The 21,511-nt window shown below is 41.7% G+C and overlaps 1 protein-coding gene across 1 annotated transcript in view; it reads right to left on the minus strand.

Moving 5' to 3' along the window:
• Gp6 (glycoprotein VI platelet) overlaps positions 1–19,258 on the minus strand; it is a 24,804-nt gene extending 5,546 nt beyond the window's left edge. The window contains 5 exon segments of the mRNA XM_031385096.1: positions 344–397; positions 5,094–5,378; positions 8,846–9,103; positions 9,228–9,263; positions 19,101–19,258. Coding sequence (XP_031240956.1) covers positions 344–397; positions 5,094–5,378; positions 8,846–9,103; positions 9,228–9,263; positions 19,101–19,134 — 667 coding nt within the window. The 5' untranslated portion in view covers positions 19,135–19,258.
• Positions 19,259–21,511: the final 2,253 nt, after the last annotated feature.

A 21,511-nucleotide genomic window follows, 5' to 3' on the forward strand; every position in this document is an offset into this window, starting at 1 on the left:
TGATTGGTTGGTTGGTTGATTGGTTGGTTGGTTGGTTGGTTGGTTGGTTGGTTGGTTGGTTGGTTGGCTTGTGTTTGTGTGTTACAACCGTCATGGTAGAGACATGGTATATGAATTGTATCTCAGTTTTGAACAAGTGTCATGAAAGAACCAGTTATTACTTTGTACTTTAGGAGCCTCCTTCCCTCCTAAGTATAATGTCTTCACATGAAACTTTCGATTCTTATTTACCAAAATGTTTCTTGAACCCATTAAGCCTGTCTGTATACTGCTTGAGGATAGGGACTATATTTTCAGGCACATTTGTAGTAGAACTTCATTCCCCAGAATCTACTAAACTCACCTGTCATGGGAGATGGTACCTCTGTGGGTACCTGGCTGGGAGTGGCAGAGGGTCCTGAGAAATCAGAAAAGGAGAAAAGTTAGTACTCTATGGGTTAGCTATGGGTTCTAAGAAAATAATGAAACATTTCTGTGACATGATTTTCTCACAAAGCAAGTAAATATGAATTAGTTTCCACTGCTGAGTGGCTGGAAATACTCCCGGAGACACTCTACAACTGCTTTCCTAACTTTGTCTTCCCTGGACTCTTGTCTCCAATACCTTCACTTGTCATTTGTCACTTTCATAGTGCTTGTCCCCAGGAATTAGATGTGGAGATGAGAAAAGTTTTGGAAATGCGTCAGGAATCACAGATATGAGGAAGTGTGCAATTGGAGGTGATATAAAGGCTTAAAACAGTATACGGTATTCTGAGTTTTGTAGTAGAAAAGTATATGATAGTCCTTTTTATTATTTATTATATAATAACATACATAATTATATCTATTATATTATATAATTATATTTTATTTATTATTTATAAAGTAAATAAAATTTATTCATTCACTCATTTTTTTTTGTTACTTGAAATTGAACCTGGGTGCCTTGTGCATGCTGAACATGTGCCCTACCACTGAGATAAATTTCATTCATTATTCCCAATCATTCTTATAATCCATAACACTTTAGACTTTCAGTTTTTAAATAATGTTTTCTAGTTTCTATTCTACAGGAAAATTAAAATTGACAAGTCAGAAAGTAGATTGAAGATGTAACTCAGCTGGGATATTGCTTGCTTAGTATGCACAAAGCCCTAGGCTCCATCCCTGCCACATAAACCACATAGTAGCTCAAGCCTCTAGCCCCAGGAACCAGAAGTTCAAGGTTATTCTCCTCAGTTTAAACATAATAAATTCAAACCAGCCAGAGATACATAAGACCTTGGTTTTAAAAATAAAATTTTTAAAATACAGAAAATAAAATACTGTGAAGACAAAAGCAAAAGGAACCAACCCAGCAAATCATGAGCCCAAAATAATTGTTGCTGTGTTGTATATTCATGTATTTTTCATTTAATCTTTTGAGAATTTCATATATAGGTACTGTACCTACATCATTTCTAACCCATACTTTCCCCTCTCCAATTCACCCCATGTTCCCCTACTCCACCTCAAATTCATGATTTCTTCATTATTGTTATGCTGAAAAAATATAAGCTGATTCCATTTAATTTTTCTCAGATGTACATGTGTTTAGGGCTTTCCATCTGAGATTGAATAATCTATCAGGAGAAGACTCCTGTGGAAGACTAATTCTCCCTCTCTCAGCAGCCACTGATTACCTATAGCTCTTCATCGAGAGCTGGGGCCTTGTGAGATTTCAACAAGTTGGCAATGTCAAGTGGAGTTGTCATTATTCAGGTCTTGTTTAGGCAACCATATCATTGAGATGTCATGGTCACAGCTTCCCTGTCATATCAAGAAGATATGTCATATCACAGCAGGCATCCTGGTCACCTGCCTCACAATCTTTAATATGTTTATATTCCTTTTTCTTAGTGAACTAATTGTTTTTGTTCAGACTGCTATTTCTAAGGAGTCATAGATAGTAAAACTGTTAAGGCACAAAATCTAAGAATTAATTGAAGTTTAGAGGATCAAAGAAGAAAACCCTTCAGATCTTACTTTGCAAATACCTATACTATTATAGTTATAGTTTTACAATAAGTGATAGTTCTTGGCTTGATATTGACTTGTTTGGATTGATAAATGCCTAAGAACATAGAAATGCATATCTCTAGCTGTGTCTATGAGAGCATTTCCAGAAACATCAAAAAGGGCATGATCAATGGATTAACCTATTGATGGATTCAAATTTTGACTATACTATTGGGTGGTAAGGGAAGCTGTAAAGGGTGCAGCATCGTTGGGGAAGTCAGTCATGAGCATATGTTGACTTAGTCCCTTCCTATGATCATCCGCCTTCCTAGCTACCATGAGTTCAGTGACCGCCTTCCTAGCTACCATGAGTTCAGTGACCGCCTTCCTAGCTACCATGAGTTCAGTGACCGCCTTCCTAGCTACCATGAGTTCAGTGACCTTACTCTATGACATCTTTCTGCCCTGAAGTTCTTCTGCCTTACCTCTAACCCAGGAAGACAGAAGCAGACTACCATCAATGGAATCCTCTGAAAGTATAAACCAGATAAATCCTTCCTCCTTTAAGTTGTTTCTCAGGTAACTTTACACAATGGCAGACTGTAGAGAGCTGGATGGATCCAAGGCTTTCTCAGAAGCCCTGATGAAAGGACCAAAGGAGCTTAGTTCTTTATCCTTGCTCAAGACTGGGGCCAGGGCCTTGGGGGAGTCAAGGTTTCAGTTCCCTGGAACTTAAATTTTTGCTCTGGAGAAACTAGAGATTCCAGTCACAAGGCTGCTCTGTATTGGTCTTGATGATAACTCTGTTCCCCTTGCACAACATTGCTTGATCCTCTTACTGACTTCATCCTATTGTATAATAAATTCTGTTGACTTTATGCCATTTCTTCCCTGAAAATAGTACATAAGATATTGTATGTACTTTTTTTTTCCTTTTTGGTTTTTCAAGACAGGGTTTCTCTGTGTGGCCCTGGTTGTCCTGGAACTCACACGGTAGACCAGGCTGGCCTCAAACTCAGAAATCTGCCTGCCTCTGCCTCCCAAGTACTGGGATTATAGGCATGCGCCACCACTCCCTGGCTGTATGTACTTCTTAATAAGCTTGATGACAAAAGTCATAGCATTGCAGGACCTCTCAATCCCAAAGTTCCTTATCTTCCCTATCTTCGATCCTCTTTATCCTCTGACCCCCTGGTCCTCTCTCTTAGGACTTTGTTACTGAAGAATGAACTGCTGATCCAGGTAAAATAAAAGCTGATAGGCCAAAAGTTTTTCAAAGAAATTAGAAACAAAAGACATTCTGCTAGTAAAATCTCAGCTATGCACTTTCTTTTATTTAATTTTTTTTATATACCACAGATCTTTGTTGTCCTTCCTTAATTGTTTCTTTATTTTATTATACTGAATTATGTTAGGCATTTTGTGTGTGTATACATATATGTATATGTGTATACATGCATACATATATGTTTATGAAGTACTTTGGACAGATTCTCCCTACTCTGCCTCCCTCCCATTAGTCCCATTGCATGCCTTAGAGCAGTGGTTCTCAACCTTCCCAATGCTGTGACCCTTTAAGACAGTTCCTCATGGTGAGGTAACCTCCAACCATAAATTTATTTTGTTGCTACTTCATAATTACAATTTTGCTGTGGTTATGAATTATAATGCAAATGTATGTTTTTCAATGGTGACCTCTAATCAAAGGGTTATTGATCCATGAGTACAGAACTACTGCCCTAGATAGTTTTCTTTCAACTTTCTTGTTGTGTGTAAATATATGATTGTATGTAGTATATGTATTATATGTATAAAATACATATGAAAGAAATGTACACAAATGAAAGAAAACATGATATTTGTCTTTCTGAGACTGACTTAATTTATTTAATGTATTTACCTCCAGTTAGATCCAGTCCTACATATCCACAATTGTATTCATTTTTATGGCCAAAAAAGTTCCCTCTGGTTAAGAACTACATTTACTTTTCATTTTCCATCCCTCTACTGATGGACAAATAGGTTGGCTCCATAACTTAGCTGTTGTGAACAGTGTTACAATAAACGGTGATGTATGTCTCTGTGATATATATGCATGTGTGAGTTATACATTTTTAGTTTTCTAAATAAAATCTATATTGGTTTCCATAGTGTTTGAACTATTTTGTATTCCCAGAGGCCATGAATAATAACTCATTTTTGTCCACTTTCTCACTAGCATTGGTAATTTGTTTGTTTGTTTTGTTTTGTTTTGTTTGTTTTGGGGTTTTTTGTTTGTTTCTTGTTTTTGTTTTTGTTCTTTGTAACATCTCTTTTAGACTGATCTAGCCAAAGCCTCCAGAGATTCAGTCTCTCCAGCACTAGGGCTGCTCTTTTTTTTTTTAAGATTTATTTTTATTTATTTTATGTGTATGAGTACATTGTAGCTGTACAGATGGCTGTGAGCCATCATGTGTGTGGCTGCTGGGAACTGAACTCAGGACCTCTGCTGGCCTGCTCACTCTGGCCCTGCTCACTCCAGCCCTGCTCGCTCCTGCGTAATTCACTGTAGCTGTCTTCAGACACACCAGAAGGAGGGCATCAGATCTCATTACAAGTGGTTGTGAGCCACCATGTGGTTGCTGGAATCCAAACTCAGGACCTTCAGAAGAGCAGTCAGTGCTCTTACCCGCTGAGCCATCTTGCCAGCCCTGGTAATTTGTTTTCTTGATGATCATCATTCTGTCTGGGATGATAAATCCTTTTAGCCTACATTTCTATGGTGCTAGTGATATGGAACACTTTTTCATGTTTATTAGTACTTAATCATTTGAGAGGATAAAAATGCTTGTTTTCTTTTTACATTCCTTTGGTCAGTTTTATACCTTAGTTTTGTGATTGGAACTATAGTAATTTTACAGACTTGAGACTTTCACAATGTTAAGGTAATAAATTTGTGTTAAGGTAGTAAAATTGTGAGCCAAAAAGAGTCTGTGATTTGTAACAGCAGCTATAGGATGCTCATACACCTCCAAAGATGATTGGAGTCCGAGGATCTCCTTGCCCACACCTCTGACTCCCCTGAAATTTCCGCATATGCCAAAGGAAAAAACCTTGAATCTGAACCTACTTACCAGTAACCACAAGCACTAGAGGGTCACTCGGGGCTGACCACAGGTGTGGAGATGAGCTGGAAAAGCTGTAACAGCGGTATGTCCCACTGTGAGCAGCAGTCACCGTGATGATGGGGAAATTGGCCCGGTACCATTTCTCAGGACTCTTATAAGGCCCGGCATCCCCCTCTTTGTATAGAACAAATTCATCAAAACCATATTGGCTTTGGCACTTTAGAGTCACGTCCCTGCCTGGAGGGACTGCTGAGCTGGGATGAGCTGAGAGTGAGGGCTTAGAGTAAACACCTGGGAAGAAAGAAAACTCTATTAAAGACAGGAAACAGGCTGGGGAGATGAAGTTCTTCTGCGCTTGCTTAAGACTCTTAAAATATACAAAGGTCGCCTTCTGGTTTGGACCTGGGCTGGGAGCAGAGCCTCTGCTCTGGATCCAAACACAGTCAGCCCTCAAGCCAATTGCAGCTTAACACCCCAGAGGTTCTGACACATCCAGGATCATAGGATCACAGATCGCTGGAGGGACAGCCTCCAGTCAGAGACAGTGAGAACAGTTAACACCAGCGATAACCAGATGACAAGAGGCAAGAACGAGAGCATAAGCAAAAGAAACCAATACTACTTTGCAACATCAGAACCCAGTTCTCTCACCACAGAAAGCCCTGGATATGCCAACACACCTATAAAGCAAGATTCAGATCTAAATTCTCATCTAATGAAGATAATAGAGGAATTTATGAAAGATATAAATAAATCCCTTAAAGAAATACAGGAAAATAGAGGTAAACAAGTAGAAGCCCTTAAAGAGAAAACACATAAATCCCTTAAAGAGTTGCAAGAAAACACAAATAAACAGGTGAGAGAATTGAAAAAAATTATCCAGGATCTAAAAATGGAAATAAAAACATTAAAGAATACACAAAGAGAGACAGCCCTGGGGATGGAAAACCTAGGAAAAAGAGGAGTCACAGATGCAAGCATCACCAACAGAATACAAGAGATAGAAGAGAAAATAACAGGTAAAGAAGACACCATAGGAGACACGGAGACAACAGTCAAGGAAAATACAAAAACCAAAAAGCCCCTAACTCAAAATGTTCAAGAAACCCAGGACACAATGAAAAGACCAAAGCTGAGAATAATAGGCATGGAAGAAAGTGAAGATTCCCAACTCAAAGGGCCAGGAAACATCTTCCACAAAATAATAGAAGAAAACAACCCTAAGCTAAAGAAAGAGATGCCCATGAACATACAAGAAGCCTATAGAACTCCAAACAGATGGGACCAAAAAAGAAATTCCTCCCATCACATAATAATCAAAACACCAAATGCATAGAACGAAGAAAGAATATTGTAAGCAGTAAGGGGAAAAGGTCAAGTAACATAAAGGCAGGCCTATCAATATTACACCAGACCTCTTGCCTGAGACTATGAAAGCTAGAAGATCCTGGGCAGATGTCATACAGACCCTAAAAGCACAAACATGCCAGCCCAGGCTAATATAACCAGCAAAACTCTAAATTAACATAGATGGAGAAATCAAGATATTCCAAGACAAATTAAATTTAAACAATATCTTTCCTCTAATTCATCCCTACAGAAGATAATAGAGGGGCTGGAGAGATGGCTCAGCAGTTAAGAGCACTGACTGCTCTTCCGAAGGTCCTGAGTTCAAATCACAGCAACCACATGGTGGCTCACAACCATCCATAATGAGATCTGACGCCCTCTTCTGGAGTGTCTGAAGACAGCTACAGTGTACTTATATACAATAAATAAATAAATCTTTAAAAAAAATAAGAAGATAATAGAAAGAAAAGTCCAACACAAGGAAGGAAGTGATACCCAAGAAACAGCAAGAAACTGATATTTTCAAAACAAATAAAAATGAAGAGAAACACACAAACATAATTTTACCTCTAACAACAAAATAACAGGAAGCAACAATCAATTTTCCTTAATATCTCTCAAAATCAATGGACTCAATTCCCCAATAAAAAAGACATAAAATAATAGATTGGATATGTAAACAGGACCCAGCATTTTGCTGCATACATTAAATACACCTCAGTAACAAAGCCCCTAACAGACACTACCTCAAAGTGAAATGCTGGAAAAATTTTTCCAAACAAATGGTTCCAAGAAACAGGCTGGAGTAGCCAATCTAATATCCAATAAAATTGACTTTCAACGAAAAGTTATCAAGGAAAGATAAGAAAGAATACTACATACTCATCAAAGGAAAAATCCACCAAGATGAGCTCTCAGTTCTGAACATCTATTCCCCAAATGCAAAGCCAACCACATTGCTAAAGAAATATTATGGAAGCTCAAAACACACATTGAAGCCGGGCGTGGTGGCGCATCCCTTTAATCCCAGCACTTGGGAGGCAGAGGCAGGCAGATTTCTGAGTTCAAGGCCAGCCTGGTCTACAGAGTGAGTTCCAGGACAGCCAGGGCTACACAGAGAAACCCTGTCTCAAGAAAAAAAAAACAAATAGTGGGAGACTTCAAGACCCCACTCTCACCACTGGACAACTCACGGGAGGTTCAGCCAGCAACTGACCAATGCAGATGTGGATGCTTGGAGCCAACAATAAGACTGAGCTCAGGGACCCTAGTGGAGGAGTTATCAGAAGGACTAGAGAAGTGGAGGGGGATTGCAACCCCATAGGAAGAACAACATCAGCTGCCCAGATCACCCAGTGCTCCCTGGGACTAGACCACCAACCAAGGAGTACACAGGGAGGGATCCATGGCTCTAGATATGTAGGTAGCATAGGATGGCCTTGTCTGACATCAGTGAGCAGGAAGGCCCTTTGTCCTGTGCGGGTTTGATGCCCCAGCTTAAGGAGATACTGGAGGAGTGAGGCAGGAGAGTATGGGTAGGTGTGGGAGCACCTTTATAGAGGTAAAGGGGAGGGAGGAGAGGGAGGAGGAGGAGGTTGTAGGATGGGGGCTTGTGGAGGGGTAACCTGGAAGTTGGATATTATTGAAATGTAAACAAATGAAATGATTAATTTAAAAAAAAGAATATACAAAGGTCAAGCTCATGACTAAATAGGACATTTGAGCAAATGCCTTCTAAGGCTCAAGAAACATTGAAGAAGAAGAGAAAGCAGAAAAAGCTTCAAAGCATGGAGAAGATATACAAAATCACATCCTCAGTGCATGACACAGGCACTGCAAAAACGACCTCACAGAAGCTATGACTACCTATACAAGATCAATCCAGTTTCATACTGGAGATAGGAGGACCTCTCTGAGGCACTGCTGGCAGCTAATAGCTGTTGAAGGAAAGAGAATCTTTTTCTGTGATGGCCCCCCACACCTGTGCACAGATTGGCAACACTAACTAGTCACAGTGAGATATCTTTAAATGTCATGAAGTTGAGAAGGGGATGTATTAAAAGGGATGGCTGGGGAGTGGGATGTAGGAAATAGGCAAATTTAGGATCATATTTCAGTGTTTGCAGGCATGAAATTCTCCAAAAATAAATTTTTAAGTTTTTTGTACTGCAGTAAAATGTCATTTGCCTTGATTAATGACTTTTTGAAGACACCAACCCCTAAACTCAGTAAGCAAGACCAACGATTCATTTGTCTCATTCTAACTCCAGCACCCGGGGGTTAGGAGTTACTGTCTATCACCCACCATGCACCCACTTTCATACTCCTCAAGTCCAGACAGAACTGAAGCCCAGACAGCCCTGAAGCCACAAGATCAACAGTACTCTGTCCCTCCCCTGTCCAGTTACCTGTAGCAATTAGCTCAAGCTGGTCACTTGGGAGAGACCAGCGACTCCCATTCTGATAAGAGCAGCGGTAGAGTCCAGCGTTATTTGTTTCCATGGTTGGAATGACAAGAAAGTCTTGATCTTCATACTTCTCTGGCTTCAGTTTCTCCAGGCGATATAAATCTACATCTGGAGGCCCCTGGCACCTCAGAGTGACTGGCTGACCCAGGGGCACCAAGGAACTGGGCTGAGCCTGGAGAGAAGGCTTGGGGAGTGGGCCTTGGAATGGGAATCACAGGCTATAGGTTAGTGTCAATGTAAACAGGTCCCTTTTGAGCCTGCCCTCCAACCTCTCAATAGCTGAATGCTGGGGAGGCTTGGGGTGCTAGGGAGATGTACTCACCACTTTGTGTTTGGATCACTTGCAGTATACACAGCCCTGAGGAAAGGAACCAGAGGCTAGAGACTCCCTTAAATGAACATCTTCACACATGCATTAGCCTGTATCACAATTATCTTCCATTTTAATTAATTTATGCAACCCAGGCTGGCCTCAAACCTGCTCTGTGACAAGAGATGAACTTGAGCTTCTGATCACACTGCCTCCATCCCACGAGTGCTGGGACTACAGCCATACACCACCACACTTGATTTTACATTGTGCCAGGAATGGAATGCAGGGCTTCATCAACCACTAGTCAAGTAACTCCACAGACCTATGTTCCTAGATCATAATTATCTTACTATTTCAAAAGACACTGTTGCACAGATTCAATTGGAAAAGGCCATGCCTCAAAACTAAATACCATCCAGGAGGGGAATAGTGAGCATGAAGCTGTACCAGTAAGTTAGTTCTCTTGGCATTTGCAAGCTACTGGAAGAGAGGAACCTTTTTTTCATTAATTTATTTATTTATTTATTCACTTTACGTCCCAAGCACACACCCTCCCTCCTCTTCTCTCAGCCCCACCCTTACAGATCCGTTCCACCCATTATCCCCTCCCCTTCTCCTCAGAGAAAGAGAAGCCCCCCCCTTGGGTACCACTTCGCCCTGGCACATCGAGCTGCATCAGGACTAAGCATATCTCCTACTGAGGCCCAACCAATCAGTTCAGCTAGGAGAAGGGGATACAGTGGGAGGCAACCAAAATGGAGACAGCCCCTGCTCCAATTTTTAGGGGACCTACATGAAGACCAAGCTGCACAAGTACTACAAATGTGTAGGGGACCTAGGTCCAGCCCCTGTATGCATTTTGGTTGGTGGTTCAGTCTCTGTGAGCCCCCATGGGCCCAGGTTAGTTAACTCTGTAGATCTTCTTGTGGTGTCCCTGGCCCCTCCAGCTCACTCAATATTATCCCCTACTCTTCCACACAACTCCCTGAATTCTGTCTGATGTTTGACTGTGTGTCTCTCCATCTGTTTCCATCCACTGTTGGATGAACCAAGAGTCCATTTTCTTTAAGGGTATGCCCCCTGAAAGTTGACCATAACCCAGTGGAAGGTCACATACCCAAAAGTATATGGGCTGTACAAACTGTACTTGATAGCTTTAAAAAAGTTTTTTAAAGAACACAAAGTTGAGTGAATAGGGGAAAGGAAAGGATTTGGGGCAAAGGTATATGTAATCTAAACACATTCCACAAAATTCTCAAAGATTTCTTTTTTTTTCTTTTTTTCTTTCTTTTTCTTCTTCTTTTTTTTTAAAGTTGAAGGACTATTGTGCCATGTCACTTGCATGAAATGTCCAGAAAAGGCAAAGCCAAAGAAGCAGTACGCAGCCCAGTGCTTACATGGGGTGCTAAGGGTGGGACAGTGTGGAGATAGGACCGTTTAACAAGTGCAGTTTCTCTGGGGGTGGAAACCATGTCATGAAAGCAGACTGAAGTACTGTCTGTACCACATTATCAATGTACTAAATGTCACATAATTTTTAACTTTTTAGGCTAGCATACAGAATAATGGGTTTCAGCTTGGCATCTTCATACATATGTCTTTATACTGTGTCCCCATTCATTACTCTCCCACAGTCTCCTACCCTATTTCTTCTTTAGCTGATCTCTTCCTTCAGTTCTGCTCCCTCTCAATTTCTTAATGTGTAAATCCCATTGTTCTTTCTATTTGCTATACCCCTTAAGATCTCTTTCTACTCTCTCATGACCCTCTTTCTGATTTCAAGACCTACATATGCACATACATGTAGTGGGTTAGCCTACTACTACTTGTATTTTAATGCTAATTTGGGGCCCCACAGCTGTTTTTCCCAAAAAAAAGAGTCTGCACCTAGCATGTGTATAGTAGAGGATTGCAGGTTCGATCAGCAATAGGAGGAGAGGGCCTCGGCCTTGTGAAGGTTCTGTGCCCCAGTGTAGTGGAATGCCAGGGCCAGAAAGTAGGAGAGGGCGGGGTGACAGGCATGGGGAGGTGGGAGGCAACAGGGGTTTGTTTTTGTTTGTTTGTTTGTTTTTTGGAGGGGAAACCGGGAATGGAGAAAGTTACATGTAAATAAAGAAAATATCAAAAAAAAAAAAAAGAGTCTGCACCTAAAGATACTTAATGACTCTGCCCAGTTGTGATTGGTGAATAAAGATGCCAACAGCCAATAACTGCGGAGAAGAGAAATAGGTGGGGTTGAATTTTATCGGGATTAGAGAAAGGAGAAAGGAGAAGAAGGAAGCCACCATGGGAAAAGAAGAACATGCAGGTGAGAGAGAGAAAGACAGGGGGAGGGGGAGGGGGAGAGAGAGAGGGAGGGAGGGAGGGAGGGAAGGAGGGAGGGAGAGAGAGAAAGAGAGAGTACAAACTTGGAATAGGAATAAAGAAAACAAAGCTGTGTGGGATGGCCGATTGGAGCTAAGAGCAGCCCAGATGAAACATAGCAAATACTAAGTAATAATTCAGTGTCATCAATAAGGAAATAGATTCTAACAGCATGGAGGGTAGATATTAAAACATAAAAGCTGTGTGTATGCCTTTCATCCAGGTAGGCAGATTTCTGAGTACGAGGCCACCCTGGTCTACAGAGTGAGTTCCAGGACAGCCAGGGCTACACGGAGAAACCCTGTCTTGAAAAAAAAAAAATACAATATGAATATTTGGCTTCAGAACTCAGGACAAGAGACTGAGGTGCATATTTTACATACCAAAGTAGACTTGGCCTCCAGGTTTTCCCAGCATCCCTCAGTTACTACTTGGCATATCCCCCAGAGGCTCTATGGTATATAATTGGGACATTTTGGTTTCTTTCTCCTCTTCCTCTTCTTCCCCCATTTCCTTCTCTCTCCACACACTCTTTCTCTTTTTCTCCTCCCTCTCCCCTCTGTCTCCCTTCCCATGAAGACTTCCCTGGGCTCCTTCCTTGGGTACAGTGAACTTGCCCACATGAGAGCAGCATATATATATACATATATATATATACATGTGATATATATATATATATATATATATATATGCAGCTTTAATTGGCTCATTTTACCAGCAGAGAAATAACTTGTCAGTGAAGATCCGCAGCTTCTGTTCTGATTATATAGAAGTTCATTGAGTTGTATAGTCTTTGGGTGTGGTTAATTTCAGTGTGTTGAGGGGTTGGGGTTTTTTGGGGGGTGGTAACTTTTTACAATAAAGTTTTGAATTTGTTTTTTATTAAAATAAGTTTTCATACACTATGCTTTGACCCTGTTTGCCCTTTCTCAAGTCCTCCCAGATCCTCCTCGCCTCCCTTTCCACACAACCTTATGTTTTTTCTCTCTTCCTTTTCTTTCCAGACAAAAAACCAACATAAAGTCAAAACAAACACCAAAAAAAATCAAAACAAAAAGCCCTCGTCCCCCAAAAAAGGGAGTTTATCTTGTATTGGCCAACTACTCAAAAGCATGGAGCTTGGCCTCCAGTGTGAGTGACATACCCAGTAACACTCCATTAGAGAAAATTGGTTTTTCCCTTTGCCAGTGCGTATCAATTGCAAATACCTTGTTGATTAGGGGTAGGACTTCCTCTGGCTTGAACTTGTCAGGTCTTGTGGGTACTACAATAGTCTGTGTGTGCATGGATGGTTGGTTGGTTGGTTGGTTGGTTGGTTTGTGTTTAATGAAAATCCATCTTTTAATGGTTTAGGGGGAGGTTTTTTTGTAGATATGAGGAAGAGTACAGCCAGAGGCATCAGGAGGGGTACAGAGCAGGGAGAGAGAGCAGGAAACTAAGCATGGCCAGCTGACTAAACTGAGTCATGAGAGGAGATGAGGGGGAAGTAAAAGAGGAAGACCAAGAGGAAGGGCAGGAGATAGAAGGACAAAGAGCACCAAGAGAACACATGGCTGATATGACAGGGTTATATAGGAGTGAGAAGCTGGGGAAAGGGAAAACCATGAGCTGGAGAAGATTAGGGTAGGGAGAGGTTGGGAAGATCCAGGATGCCAGCATGAACTTTGCAACAGGTATTTACAATGCTGAGAGATAACAGCACATAATATTTTATTCTTACAAATTTTTTAATGTTCTCATTACTTTAAGAATTAGCATATATGCAATGCATATGTTAATTAGCTTGAGCTTTCTATTCCATATGCAGACATTCGTCAAGACATGATATCTCATTATAGATACATTTGCCTTTTATGACAATGAAAAAAATAGATAGGTCCCTCCTCCCATCTACAAAAGGAAAAAGATAAGTGTTTTTAAAATGTAGAGAGATATTTTTGGTTGTGAGCCTAGCCTTTAACAGCTGAGTCATCTCTCCAGCTGTGCAATACTACTCTTGGGAATATACCCAAAAGATGCCCTACCATGCCACAGGGGCACATGTTCCACTATGTTCGTAGCAGCATTATTTGTGATAGCAAGAAGCTAGAAACAACCCAGATGCCCCACGACAGAAGAATGGATACAGAGAATGTAGTTCATTTGCACAATGGAATACTACTCAACTATTAAGAACAAGGCAGAGGCAGGTGGATCTCTGAGTTTGAGGCCAGCCTGGTCTACAGAGTGAGTTCCAGGACAGCCAGAGCTATACAGAGAAACCCTGTCTTGAAAAAAAAAAAAAGGATATGCTGAGTTTTGCAGGCAAATGGATGGAACTAGAAAATATCATCCTGAGTGAGGTAACTCAGACCCAAAAGGACCTGCATGGTATGTACTCACTAATAAGTGGATATTAGCAAAAAAAAAAAAAAAAAAAAAAAAAAGGACAGAAGACCCACAGAACTCAAAAAGCTCAGCAAGCTGAAGTGCCTATGTGAGAATGCCTCAGTCACACTTGGGAAGGAGAAGAAAGCAATCACAAGTGGGGAGGGCAGAAGAGTCCTGGGAGTGAGAGTGGATGGGGGGAAGTGGAGGGGAGAGGGGAACCTGATCTGGTATTGGGTGAGGGAAAAGGACTGAAGCCCTGAAGGCCAGCAGAAAGAATGGAAACAGGCAACCTCAGGAAATAGGAGGTTGGGGAGACCTGGGAGGTAAGAGACTCTCAGGACTCAAAGGGATGGACCTTAGATGAAATGCCAGACAGTAGGGAGAAGAAACTTATAGAGCCCACCTCCTGCAGGAAGACAGGGCATAAAATGAGGGATGGGCTTGCCATCCCATAGTCACATCTCTGACCCATAATTGTTCCTGTTTGAAAGAATTACAGGGATAGAAATGGAGAAAAGCCTGAGAAAAAGCATGTCCAATGACAGGCCCAAACTGGGATCCAGCTCAAGGGAGGCCCCAAGGCCTGACACTATTACTGAGGCTATGGAGCCTCATTGGGTATGGTTTAAAAATCTGTAAAATCGGTTGCAAAATTTGGCTTAAAACATATTACTGAAAGCTTACCATATATATATGTATGATTCGACTCTTGTATATGTAACTTGGATTCAACGCATATTTTAAAAATAGATATTTTAAAAACTAACCACATGACTGGCTGAAATCTTTACTAAGGTTAAAGAGTACATGTCCTCTCTAATAAGTGGATATTAGCCCAGAAGATGGGAATACACAAAGTACAATCTACAAACCACAAGAAAGTCAAGAAGAAGGAAGACCAAAATGTGGACACTTCATTCCTTCTTAAAGAGGGGAACAAAATACCCATGGAAGGAGTTGCAGAGACTAACTATGGAGCAGAGACTGAAGGAAGGACAACCCAGCCTGATATAGCTATCTCCTGAGAGGCTCTGACAGTCCCCGACTAATACAGATGTAGAGGCTCACAGACATCCATTGGACTGAGTACAGGGTCATCAATGAAGGAACTAGAGAAAGGACCCAAGGAGCTGAAGGGTTTGGAGCCCCTTAGGATGAACAACAATATGAACTAACTAGCACCCTCAGAGCTCCCAGGGACTAAAACTCCAACCAAAGAGTACACATGGTGGGACTGATGGCTCCTGTAGCATATGTATAGCAGAGGATGGGCAAGTCGGTCATCAATGGGAGGAGAGGCTCTTAGCCCTGTGAAGGTTCTATGCCCCAGTGTAGGAGAATGCCAGGGCCAGGAAGCAGGAGAGGGTGAGGTGGCGAGCATGGGGAGGGAGGAGAGAACAGGGGTTTGTTCTTGTTGTTTTTTGGTTTTTGGTTTTTGAGGTTTTTTCGGGGGGAAAACTGGGAAAGGAGATATCATATGACATGTAAATAAAGAAAATATCTAATAAAAAAAGAGTACATGTCATGTGACTTTACTGTATTAAGGTGACCACCTGATACAAAGCAACAAAATTACAAAATTTCTCAGTCCTACTGAGCCCTTAGGCAATCACTGTATCTCCTTTTAGACTTAGGCAACAATGAAAGGTCTCTAAAATATTTTGAATAGGTATGAAACTTTGTAAGATGATAAAATTTAAGGTTATGAAGGTCTACTTAGATAAACAAAAGCTTATTTAAGATGTCTTAACATTTATGTTTTTGCTAACTGCTCAGCACTAGCTTCTATAATATTTACATAAGTAACAACATATGTTTGATAAATAAGACATTGGATAATTAAGATTTACAGATTCCTAAGGTCTACTCAGGCTCACAGTCATATTTGTCTAGCTCCTTGGTCTTTGTTCACTTTGTGAAACTTTATCTATTTGGATAAACTGCATCATATAAAACTGGTGATAATTCTATTTTGAAGGTAAAGGTAATTCAATTAAATCTTCAACTCAAACTTATGGGTCAAACTTAACAGGAATAAGGTTCTAAAATACGAAAGCTACTAACTTATAACCTGATCATTTAGTGACATCTTTATTTAGCCTCCTGTACATGTTTTCAAAACTAAGCCTAGAGCCTAAAATTAGGTATAATTAATAAACAAATGGTCCTCAAACTCTTCAGAGAGGTGCTAAATATGGAATTTAAAATGTTTAAGCTTTCCATAATAGACAGAACACCCCCTTCTTAGAACCCTTAAGGTATCCAAAAAGGATATATGACTGGGCAGTAGTGGTGCATGCCTTTAATCCCAGCACTTAGGAGACAGAGGCAGGTGTATATCTGTGGTTCCAGGCAAGCCTTGTTTACAGAGCTAGTTCCAGGACAGAGAAACACTGTCTCTAAAAAACACAAAAGAGGAAGAGGAGAAGGAAGAAAGAGGAGGAAGAAGGGGGAAGAAGGGGAAGGAGGAGAAGGAGAGGGACAGGAAAAGGAAGAGGGAGAAAGAGAGGAGGGGGAGGAGGAGGAGGGGGAAGAAGGGGAAGGAAAGGGAGAGGGAAAGGGAGAAGGAGAGGAGGAGAAGGAAGAAGAGGAGGAGGAGGAGGAGGAGAAGGAGAAGGAGAAGGAGAAGGAGAAGGAGAAGGAGAAGAAGAAGAAGAAGAAGAAGAAGAAGAAGAAGAAGAAGAAGAAGAAGAAGAAGAAGAAGAAGAAGAAGAAGAAGAAGAAGAAGAAGAAGAAGAAGAAGAAGAAGAAGAAGAAGAAGAAGAAGAAGAAGAAGAAGAAGAAGAAAATGGAGCAAGGTAACTCCACCTGGGTACCTGGGTTGTGGTAACATTGCTGCCAGGACTCTATACAAAGCGTAAACATTTTGGAGTTGATTGCCACACTTTGCCTGATCAAAGCAGTCTGTTTTCCCACTTTCCTCTACAGGAAAATTCTCAAAGGCCTATCCTGCTTTTTGTGACAGCTAAAGATTAAATGATGCCCTATAGAGCCTCCAAAGACTGACCACTGACCACTGCCCCCAATGAATCCATGGAGACCATCATCTTGAGTAATGGGGATGTCTCTGTCACTTGAATTTATACTTCTAACTAGACCATGGATTATACTTCTAGCTAATTTATTTTTCTCAGATTTCTGACAGCATTAACTAACTGAACCCAGCTCTTGTCTTAAGGTTTCAGGGGCCTTATCAGTTCTTCTGCCTTCTCAGCCCTCTTCACAATGTAAGTCAGGTCTCAGGCCTCACTTACCTAGAGCTTCTAGACCTCCAGCTGAGAAAGACAAAGGCTTGCCTGGCTACCAGACTCTTAAATAAATAAATAAATAAATAAGTAAATAAATAAATAAGCAAACAAATTCACAAAAACGGGTTTTAAAGTAACTTTCTTCTATTCCTTTATTTAAAGGAAGTTGCTTCTCAAGGACTGCTCTTAGCAATCAACTGCCTCTGTCTCGTGGCAAATAATTGGATGTTGAAAAAGTGATCTTCAGGTAGTGGGGGATATGGACCCTGAAGTGGTCACCTCTGGTAGATAGGCAGGACTGCCAGTGGAGGGATAAGAACACCAACCCACCCACAAAACCTTCTACCCAAAATTTGTCCTGCTTACAAGAAGTGAAGAGACACAGATGGAGCAGAGATAGAAGAAATGGCCAAGCAATGACCGGCCCAACTTGAGATCCACCCCATGGGTAAGAACCAATCCCTGACACTATTAATGGTACTGTTATGCTTGCAGACCAGAGCCTAGCATAACTGTCCACTGAGAGGCTTTCCCCAGCAGCTACTAAAACAGATGCATAGCCAAACATTGGAGGGAGCTCAGGAAGTCTGGTGAAAGAGTTGAGGGAAAGGATTGAGGCACCTGGAGGGGATAGGGACTCCACAAGAAGACTAACAGAGTCAACTAACCTGGACTCTTGGGGGCTCCCAGAGACTGAACCACCAATCAAAGAACAAGCATGGGCTGGACTTACTCTCCATACATATGTAGCAGATGTGCAGCTTGGTCTTCTTGCAGGTCCCTCAACAACTGAAGCAGGGGCTTAGCCTGACTCTGTTGCCTGCCTGTGGATCTTGATTCTCTAACTCGGCTGTCTTGTCTGACTTCAGTGGGAGAAGATGTATCTAGGCCTGCAGTGCCATGGTGGGTTGATTCCCCAGGAGGGACCTCCCCTTCTCAGAGGTGAAGGGGAGGGGAGGAGAGGGAAAGGGAGCCCCTGTGAGGGAAGACTGGAAGATAGGAGTGCATTCAGGATGTAAAGTGAATAAATAAGTAAATAAATAAACAAATAAATGGAAAAATAAAAAATCTTCAGGTTTCTTTTTCTCACTATGCTATTGTTATACTAAGACTTCAAAGGTTCAGGATTTTTTGTTTGTTTGTTTGTTTTGTTTTTCGAGACAGGGTTTCTCTGTAGCCCTGGCTGTCCTGGAACTCACTCTGTAGACCAGGCTGGCCTCGAACTCAGAAATCCACCTGCCTCTGCCTCCCAAGTGCTGGGACTAAAGGCGTGCACCACCATGGCCCGACTAAAGGTTCAGGATTTTAACCATCAACAGAGTGCTGAACATTTTGGCTACCCCTCTCTTCATATCTTTGGGCTTCCTGGATGCTGCCCCTGGTTCCCCTCTTCCCTCTACCTTTCCCTCCCCCCACATGGATCAGGGTCACTTCCTCTCTGGGCTCTCTCAGACGTCCCTGCCTCTGGGTATGCTCTCCTACATATCTATAATAAACCTTTTTCTCCACCATACCTAGGAATAGTCATGTTCCTTTCCTTTTAATTTCACACACAACAAATAAATAAATAATAAATGTTTTCCAAATAAAGAGGAAAAAAGAGGAAGAGAAGAAAGAAAGAGAGAGAGAAATAGAGAAATAGAGAAAGAAAGCAGTAAGTCTTGGTGTTCCTGGTATAGAGGGGGAAGTGTAACCAGCACCCTGGAACACATGCTCAAGTGTCCTGTCCAAGCCAAGGCAAGTTAAAACAATTAAACCAAACATATCACATCTCTATTTTCCCTTCCAACAAATGGAACCTCATAGACTCCATTCTTGCACTGAAATTTACCACTGACAAGATGTTGTTAATTTCTTTGTACATGTTCTAAGCACTTTCCAGGTCATCCTCAGGACTCACCAATATAGAAGAAAGCGGGTGAGGCTGGAGACATGGTTCTGTAGCCCAGTCCTGAGCTGTGTGGCCAAGCAGAGAAGCTGTAGATGCCTGGAACATCAGAACAGGATGCAGCTCCCTGCTTCTACCAACCCCAGATTTCCTAATTGAGAATCATCAAGACGGGGCCATCTCCTCAGTAAGATGACTTGCACACAGCTTTTAAAGCCATCACTTATCTCTTCTTGCCAGCTGTATGTCAGCCATCTGTCTGCCTGGAGGGGCATAAACTCTGTCCTAGACTCCCATAAAATCCCTCACAGTTACTAGGGAAAGGTTAGACTAGACTTCATAGACTGTCAGGTCCAAAAGTCATCCCAGTCCCCAAACTCCAAAGGGTGGTGCATCTGTGCAGAAATAAGTACCTTAGCCCAGCTCAAGCTAGACAATAGCATAATTTCTGGTAGTTAGATAAAAGTCAGCATTCCCCAAGAATCTGTGAAACAGTTACAGACTTCTAGAAGAAGCCATCTCCCTTGCCTCTGGCAGAGTAGACTTATGGCTCTCCATTGGCACATACCTGTGGTTGCATTATCAAAGTCCATGCTGGCCTCCAGGTTCTGACAGTCCCTATTCACAAGCAGCTGTTAATACATTTCAAAACCCCACACTAGCATCCTGGCCCTTCTCAACTCCCTGGGCTTCCCTTCTCCTAGACAACCAATTATTCTTTCTATTTCCATATTGCCCAGCCATTTATTCTTTCTATTTCCATATTGCCAGAGGCCAGCCCCAATGTGAGGTTCTTCTTTCTGGTCTGTTCTTCTTGAGGCAGTGGAAGGGAAAGAGCATCAGCGGGGGTAAGATATTTAGGGTTGCTGTATAATAAAATGTTTACTTATCTAAGTCTAAGTTACTATGCTATTGTAGCTGACCTGCCTTCTGTGATCCTCTGAGGCCAGAAGCTTCAGTTTCTGGCACTTAGCACCTCATCCTAAAGCAGCAGGAGATTAAGTAAAGAATTAATAGCTAGAGCCTTTTCCCTACTGTCCAGGTGCCTCTTGCTTGTAGGCCTAGGGGGAAGTTTGGAGCAATAAACTTCTATTGAACCAGAAGAAAAGAATAAGACTCCCAGAAGGAAAGACTTTTACATAAGCAAAAATGCATACTCTCACATAAGTTCATATACAGATTCATGCATACTCATTTATTCATTTATACTTTTCCATTCACACCTAGTTGGGTCCATTTACACATAATGCATATGGAGCAAAACACCAAGCACAGGTACAGAAAGAACTTACTCATTCTGGATGAAAAATGTGCTCCAATCTTTATTACATAGAGAAAGAAAAGGCTTCTATCCTTTTAATGCTAAATGAATTAAACCCATGTTTGTAAGAAAAAAAGATTTGTCTCTTTTTTCTATTTTTTCTGTTCTGTCCCTGCCTGCTCCTTCCACTCTCTGCAGCATCTTCTTTTTTCCTCTTTCCCTCTGCATTCTGCACATTGCTCTCTTAGTATTTTATGTTTTCTATAGTTTCCAAGTTAATCCACTCTGCATTCTCCTTCTAATCTAGAAAATGTTCTGTCTAAAATCTCCTCAGCTCAGTTCTTCGCACCTCCATTCCTATCACCTCAGTCCATCAGTTCTGACTCTTCTCATGTCCTCAGCCCTTAAATATCTTTCAGAACACATAATCATATGTTTAAAAGTTCATCAAGAGCCCAGTGACTCAGGTTCCTTCCGGTCTGTCTGGGCTGGGGTCCAGAGCAGACTTTGGCCACAAGCTCTACAGCCAGTCCCACAACACCCAGAAGAAGCTCCACTCCCAGGCATTCTGACACACCTAGGATCAGAGGTGAGCAGGAACCAACATCTGTCCCAACACTGGGAGTAACTGGGTCCAGCGGGACCAGGCACGCAGGAACTCCACCAGCCCAATGACTCCCATTCCTTCTGGTCTGTCTGAGTTAGTGTTCCGAGCAGACCTTGGTCACAAGCTCTGCAGCCAGTCCCACAACACACAGAGAAAGCCAAATTCCCAGGTGATCTAACAAGATCAGGGTCACAGAATCTCAGAATCACAGGATCACAGAGACAGCTTGACTCTGAGGAGTTCTGACACAGCCAGGATCACAGGAAGGACAGGCTCCACTCAGATTTAGCAAGGGCAGGTAGGACTAGATATAACCAGATGGCGGGGGGCAAGTATAAGAAAATAAACAACACAAACCAAGGTCACTTGCCATCATCAGAACCCAATTCTCCCACCATAGCAAGTCCTGGACACACCATCTCACTGGAAAAGCAAGATTCATATCTAAAATCACTTCTCATGATGATAATACAGGACCTTAAGAAAAACATAAATAGCACCCTCAAAGAAATACAGGAGATCACAGGTAAAGAGCTAGAAGCTCTTAAAGAGGAA

This window comes from Mastomys coucha, unplaced genomic scaffold, assembly GCF_008632895.1.
Source record: "Mastomys coucha isolate ucsf_1 unplaced genomic scaffold, UCSF_Mcou_1 pScaffold21, whole genome shotgun sequence".
NCBI classification, from domain to species: domain Eukaryota; kingdom Metazoa; phylum Chordata; class Mammalia; order Rodentia; family Muridae; genus Mastomys; species Mastomys coucha.